This window comes from Mus caroli, chromosome 18, assembly GCF_900094665.2.
Source record: "Mus caroli chromosome 18, CAROLI_EIJ_v1.1, whole genome shotgun sequence".
Classification (NCBI taxonomy): domain Eukaryota; kingdom Metazoa; phylum Chordata; class Mammalia; order Rodentia; family Muridae; genus Mus; species Mus caroli.
The window spans coordinates 71,796,214-71,803,553 of record NC_034587.1 but is presented as its reverse complement, the minus strand read 5'-3'; the positions used below and the strand labels follow the sequence as shown (position 1 = coordinate 71,803,553).

At 56.0% G+C, this 7,340-nt stretch overlaps 1 protein-coding gene across 1 annotated transcript in view; it reads right to left on the bottom strand.

The window, feature by feature from the left end:
- The window catches only part of Smad7 (SMAD family member 7), a 29,140-nt gene extending 21,854 nt beyond the window's left edge, over window positions 1-7,286 (bottom strand). The window contains exons 1-2 of the mRNA XM_021150582.2: window positions 5,107-7,286; window positions 3,732-3,785 (exon numbers count right to left, since the gene is read on the bottom strand). Coding sequence (XP_021006241.1) covers window positions 3,732-3,785; window positions 5,107-5,719 — 667 coding nt within the window. The 5' untranslated portion in view covers window positions 5,720-7,286. The remainder of the gene's footprint in view (window positions 1-3,731; window positions 3,786-5,106) is intronic.
- Between the last annotated feature and the right edge of the window lie 54 nt (window positions 7,287-7,340).

Genomic DNA, 7,340 nt, shown 5'->3' with positions numbered 1-7,340 from the left:
AGTGCTGGGATTAAACGCGTGCACCACCACGCCCGGCCGTGTGTTTACATTTTTAAGAGAAACCTCTTCTTCTAAATGGGAGGGAACACAGAGGCCAGCAAGGGGATAAAAGAACATGTATATATACACGTCTCATTTCTTCAATGGAGAGGATAATTCCTGCCAGGAATATGCAGCTTTACAGGACCCAGGCTTCATCGAATGGAAAACAATGGGGGGTTGGGGAAGGGCACACAAGGAGTACGATGCAAGTCTGTACATTCTAGCCCCACCATTTTCTAGAGATTGGCTTCTCATTCCCCTCCCCCTCACACTCCCCCAAATGGAAGACACCCCGCGGGCCACTCCCCCAACTCTGGCTGGCCGTGTGCCAGGGGCAAGGTGTATTTCAAAGGCAAGAGCCTGGCCTCTCCAGGGCAGAGCCTAGAGACCTCAGTCAGCATGTCAGCCTGTCTCACATCAAAGGTGAGCCAGCTCCAAGATGCAACCACAAGTGATTTTTATGAAATGCGCTCTGCCCTCTGCATCGCCTTTGATCTTAGGAGGGCTTTACACACATTAATTAGGCCTCCCCTACCACCCCTGGGAGGCAGCAAGGCATTTGAGAGGCACCCAGGGAAACTGAGGTGCCACTCCACTAGGCCAGGGGCCACCCAAGCAGCTAGCTGAGCCACCCCCAAGTCCAGCTTCTACCCCAGGGCTTGCTTCCATTCCCAAACCTTCTTCCCTGGAGTTGGCTAGGAGGAGCCTGGTCTCTGGTGTCTAGATTTCCACCTACCCAAGACTCTGGCAAAGATAACTCTCAAGTCAGAAATCTCTCACCTTCCACCACCATCTCCTGCTCCCCAGAGCCCAGCCTGGCAGACAGCAGAGCTGAGCCGTTCTTGGCTCTCCTCTACCACCGCACATTACCAAACACCTAATTAAGCCCTGGGTTCTGTGGAACAAAGATGCACACCCACTTCTCCCAGCAGTTCCAAGAGAAGTGCAACCCAGAGAGCCTGGGGAACTTGTAAGGTTCCTTCCCACTTCGCTCTTCTGAGTTTCCCTGGTACTACTTTGTATAATGACTGATGGAAGCAACAACCGAATAAATGAATGAATGACCTAATCATTCATTAAAAGGGACTTGGAAAAGTTAAAGAGACCTAAATTAAGAGGGGCCAGATGGCAGATCAAGATGCCAGCCGTCCGTTCTGGTAGGATTTGAAGGTTGTACCATCAGAGGCCATCCCTACAGCAGCCAGTCTCCTTGCCTTTCAGCAGCGGACACTGAGCTGAGAAGGAACAGAGCCCCACTCAGGCTGCCCCTCCTGCATCTGTCTACAGGCGAGATGTGGGTAACACAAACAGCAAATCCTTTTCCCTTGCGGGGGGGGGGGGGGGGGGGGGGAAAGGGGGGAGGAAAAGCCACACAAGTCAGAGCCACTCCTGCCCTGAGGTCCAGGCAAGACTCCTTGCACACAACTGTTCTGGGACATACAGAACCGGGTGCAGACCTAAATCCAGGCCCTTCTAGAGGCTACAGCCATCCCAGATTTCCAAGTTCAACTATCCCAGGCCCCAGAACCTTTCCCTTTGCCTCATCTGAAGCAGGAGATCTCGCTAAAGGGATTCCCTCAGCAGTACTGGCTCATTAAGATTTTAACAGTTGTCCACTGGAAAACCCTATTTTCTGTTTCACCTAAGTAACCCAACACCAAACTCCTCAACCTCAACCTCAAGCTGGGAAAGAAAACTTAAATCCCCAGGTCAGCACTTTCCCACACACTGGGGGGGAAGGAGGGGTGTGGGACTTGAGAAAGTCCCCTGCATTTCTAGCTACAACACCCCTGATCACCACAACCAGCAATCAGGCCCTAGACCAGTCCCTTGGGCCAGTCCTGAGCCCGGCTCTGCTGTCCGGATCAATCGCTCCTCTCAATGGGGCCTTTCGGCTCCTTTCCCCTCCACACGGTGTGGTGCCTTGAGTGTGGGTTCTTCTTGTTTTGTTTGAAGCAAAACATTTGGGGTGAGCAGCCAGCTGCTCGGGTTTCCGATTGGCAGGTTAATCACTTCCTATTGGGTGATGGGGGAAGGTTGCTCCCCTCCTTGGAAATGGCACATTCCTGTCTTTGTGGCTTCTCTGTTTACACACATTTTGCTACCTAATGTCAACACTTGCTAATGAATAAATATATCACTCTACTCCCCGAAAATGAGGTCCTGGCCTGCCAGAAGGACTGCTGAAATCTTGTGAACAGATTTACCCCCAGTATCTTTTTGGCAAATCCAAGAACACATGGTCGTTCTTTGCTATGGAGTTTGGACTTTAGGGGAACCTCGACCAGAGCTGTCTTCACCTCTGGAGCCACAAGGCCTTCGATTTGAAAGACGAATGAGGAAACACAAAGCCAAAAGAAAGAACTGAGGTGGACACCCTGGGAGAAGTGACCTCATGGAACAATTCTGGATCCTTTAAGCCATAAACTCAAGACAAGTTACAGCCCTCAGAGTTTGCTAATGCCCGTTTCAAGTTTGTTGCAAACACAGAGAACCAGTTATCTTGTCATTAATGACCATTTATCTGGTGTTTTGTAAATCGAAAGCAAAATATCAGACTCTGCAGGCCACCTATTAGACAAGACACCAGGCAAGCAGCAACGCCTTCCCAACTTGAGGGAACTGGTGAAGCACGTGAAGGGAGGGCTAGCTGGGGCTTTGCTTACACATTCATTAAGCATTTAATTTATGACAAAGTCCCCAAAATGGGGGGGGGAGGGGGAGGGCCCGTGCAACAGCCAAAACGCATGAGGCAAAAGGTTCCAAGAGCTAAACGGTGGCAAGCCCTTTACTTTCCCCTCTCCTTGGCAAAGCAAAGACGTCCCAAGTGTTGCAGTTTTCTATAAGCACCACAGAGCAGACACAAAAGACAAAAGCTGAAACCTGGCCTTGCAGCAAACGATTCTGTAATTCTTCCACTGTAAGAAAGAAACAGGACTTGTCCCTGCGGCCATCCCCCCACCCCCATCTGTTTTGCTGACCCTGTCCCCTGGCACTGTCAGCTCTAAGGGATGGGCCCTAGGACTGCCAGCCAGAAGCTGAATGCAGACAACCACAACAGGGCTGGTGCCAGTCTCAAATGGGCTTCTGCCCTGGCCCTCTGCCATCCGGCAAGAGAGCAACAGGCAGGCAGAGCTGTGCGGAAAACTTTTATGGTCTCTCTACCAAGAATTCTGAGAAAACCCCAGGAGAGAGCCGACTTGTGGGTGACTGAGCAGGGGGGGACATGATCCCCGCTAAACCCGCTGCACTGCCTAACTTAGTGTTACTCCAAACAGAAGGAAGCTTGCCTTCGGAATTGCTCCTCATCCACGTACCCATCCCTACCCACAGATCCGACTGGCACTTACAAAGCTTCAGAATTGTTTCCATCAACCTGTCCTATTTGGCTCCCAAAACATTCAGTGGATTAAAAGCCTCCATGTGTTAAAGCTGAACTAACTTCCGTCACACAGTTCCAATGCATTATTAAAAAAAAAAAAAAAAAAAGGAACAAACTGTAAAACATATTGGGGGGGGGGGTCAGAAACTTTATGGGGAAAAAAAAATTCCAATCACAACAAGACAAAAATCCAAACTTAACAACAGAAGAAAATTGCTTTGAGCAATCCAAACACCACTCCAGGCCCCAACCTAGACACAAAAACCAAGGTTCTAAGGATGGAAAGACTTGAAAATCATCTACTCACCAGTTGGTTTGAGAAAATCCATTGGGTATCTGGAGTAAGGAGGAGGGGGGGACTCTGAAATTAAAAAAGTAAAAGGATATAAAGGCTGAGCCATGAGAAACAGAGATAGAAACTTATGATAACTCAGGCATTCTTTTAGCCCAACTGTTTGTCTTAGCTGTGGGGGTTGGAGGCAGGGCCGCGAGGCGGTGATTGCCTTGATATTTAGCTGTCAGATAAACAAAAGAGGCCGCCTGGCGCCAGCCTCGGCGCTCTGCTCCTCCACGTCTGCGGCCGCCGCCACCGCCGCCGCCGCCGCGCTCGGCGGGCCGGGCTGGAAACCACCGGCTGGGCCAGGGCTCCAGCGGCTGGGCCGCGCAGGGAACAGTCGCTAGGATGGGGGGCGCCTGGGGCTGCTTAGTGTCCCACAACTACAGATGCCGCTTCCCCGGCCCTCCCCGACTCTAGGAGCACCAGTCACCTCCGCTGCTGAGCTTGGCACCCACGCACTCAACTAGGGAATCCTACCCAGCCCACCTGAGAAACACACACACACACACAAGTGTGCCGCTGGTGAACTTGAAAGATTTGCAAGGAGTAGGGTATGCTCCTCTACCCTGAGCACAAAGACAAGGAGCAAGCAGAAGGCATGGGCAACCTAGCAGGATAGCACGGGGAGGAACCTGCTCAGGGTCCCAGACATGAAGCCCAGGCCAATTATGGAGCAGGGAAGGACATCACCGAAACGCAGGGGGTGGGAGTGTCGGACACCCTAAGGACCACTAACTGCATGCTTTTCTGTGCGAAATAAAGGTTAAAAAGTCGAGGCCACCCAACTTCTCCAAGCTGTTCCTTCTCACCCCGAAGCTCGCACAGCTGAGACTGGATACCCAGTTCAGTCTCCATCCTACCACTGCCCCCAAACTCCAAAGCTGTGAGGCCAGGACAGTATCTGGGCCACTCGTGCCCCACGTGACTGTCCTTATTTACTAAAGGAGAGACTTTCCAGCCTTTAAAGCTAGTTTCTCCCAGCCTTCCTTGGCGGGCTTGGGCCGAATCCAACTCGGCCACACACCTCATCGCCTTTCCGGGTGCGGGGGAAGCCGGATTCCCCACTTTGCTCTGTACCCCCTTGCAGACCCGGAAATTAGACTGTCTCATTTTCTGCAGCATGTCTGTTCAGTAGAAGGATAAGCAGTAGTATCTCTGGGTCCTCTCCTCTGGAGGCGGGGGGTGGGTGGGATGCAATAGAGAAAAATCTTAAAAAGGGAGCCCCAAGTTTTCCCTGGTCCCTTCTCTAACTTAGATTCCTTGTCTCCTCCAGGAGGTTATACACACATCCTCGAGCATTTCCACGCCAGAGGGAACGAAAGGTGGACTCAGAACAACTTCTTACCTAGTTCACAGAGTCGACTAAGGTGATGGGGGTTGCAGCACACCAGCTCGGGGTTGATCTTCCCGTAAGATTCACAGCAACACAGCCTCTTGACTTCCGAGGAATGCCTGAGATCCGGCCACCTGAACACTTTGCACAGCAGGAGGGGGAGCGAGTAGGACGAGGGCGGCTGCGCGGGCTGCGAGCTGGCGGGCGCCCCCGGGCCCAGCCTGCAGTCCAGGCGGCCGGGCAGCAGGAGGCACGCGGTGCGCGTACCGCCGCGGGACTCCACGGCCTGAAGCAGCAGCTCCAGCTGCCGCTCCTTGAGTTTCTTAAGCACCGAGTGCGTGAGCGCCTTCAGATCCGCCTCGGCGCCCCCGGCCGCCCCGGCACCCGAGGTTGGGGGATGGGGATGGTGGTGACCTTTGGCACCTCGGACTGCCTTGCCCAGGCAGCAGCCAGCCCTGCCCGCACCGCCGCCACCAGCCCCATAAGCCCGGCCGTCCGTCGCCCCTTCTCCCCGCAGCTCGCCTCCTCCGCCGCCACCCCCCACGCCCTCCTCCTCGTCCTCGCCGCCGGGCGCACGGCTCCTCCAGAGACGCCGGACGAGCGCAGATCGTTTGGTCCTGAACATGCGGGGCGAGGAGGCGAGGAGAAAAGTCGTTTGCCGGCTAAGGAGCGAACATGACCTCCGCACACCATGAAGAAGTCGGGCGCCGAGTTGGGGCAGCAGGCGCAGGCGACAGCAGCAACAGCAGGGGCCCGGGCAGAAGCGGCGGCGGCCCGAGGGGCGCTCCGTGGCATGCGCCAGTCTCCCAGAGGCCGGGGCGCGCGCGGGGGCCCAGGGGCGCCTGCCGGGGATCGGGGGCCTGAGCTTCGGCTGCCCCACCCGGCGCGGCCCGCGCCCTGCGCGGCTTTCGGGCCCCGGCGTGTCCTGGAGGAACGCGGCCGCCGCTTCCCTGGGGGCGGCCGAGGCAGCCCCAGTAGACGCCTCCCCCAAAAAAGGCCCCCCTACAGTGGCTCCCGAGTGTCGGGCTCGCCAGCCTCGGCTTCCTACATGGAAGATCCTCGGGGGCAAAAAACCGAAAGACGTTAGGCTGAGCTACTGAAGGGAGGAAAAAGCCTCTTTCCCCCTTGCTAAGCAACTTAATTTGGGGGTGGGGAGAAGCAGGCAATTAAAAAAGGCAGGCACGACTTATTTTTTTCTTCTATATCCTTAGTAACCGGATCTCCTCGAATTCTGTGCACCCGAAGACTTGAGGGAGGGGGCCGAGTAGACTTCACCCCTCGTGAGATGTCTGGAGGGTCTCTCAAAAGCCCCCAAACCAAAATATGCAAAGCCCCCAATGAAAAAAACACACCACCTCCTCGCACCTCGGAGGTCTGGAGGGCACCGGATGGAGCCCGGGTTTAAAAGAGAAAATGTTTACAAAGTAAAACAAGATGTTGGAAGGGTGGGGAAAAAAAAAACCGTATCCACGAGTTACATCCCCCTTTTTTCCTTGCTGAACCCAGCCGGTCTTCCTTTCCTTTTCTTCTGCCAAAAAAAAAAAAAAAATCGTATTTCTTTTAATCCACAGAAAGGTCTGGGTAGGCTGCTTCAATCTTGCGTATCTGGGTGTTTTAGAGTCTCTGGTCTTTCCTCCTGCGTTCCCGGGGGCCCAGGTCCTCGGCGGGGACTTCCTCCGCGCTGGGGAAGCAGGGACAGAAGATGCTGCGGCGGCGGCTGCGCCCCGGGGGGCTGTCAGCGCGGGGGAGGGCGGCGCGGCGGCGGGCTCCGGCGGGTCGCAAGCTCTCGCCCCCGAGGGCACAGGCTAGTGTGGGGGCCTCCGGTGCTCCTTCTCCTGGCCGCGGGTGGCCGCCGGGGCTGCTCGCATGAGCTGCTGGCCCCGACCCGACAGTGGCGGCAGGAGGCCCGGGTGTCCTCTCGCAGCCTCTTCCTCGGAGACTCTCTTCGTCGCGCCCGGGAGCCTCCTCGTTCCCCGTCCGCCCTCTCCTGGCGCTCGAGTCCTTCTGCCGCCGCTGGGGGCTCGCCGCGCCGCACTCAGGGACTCCGGGGCCGAGCGCTCGGCGGCGTGGCGCCGGCTGGCTGGCTGCGTCTCAGGCAGCTCTCTCCGGCGCGGCGAGCGGACCGAGCGAGGCGCCCGGCTGGCTCTGCTGGCGCAGCTCGGGGACAAGATCCTCTGTGCGCCGATCAGCGAGCGAATGTGCCCTGGGCTCGCCGCCTCCCGCAAGGCCTCCCGCCTCCGCCCCCT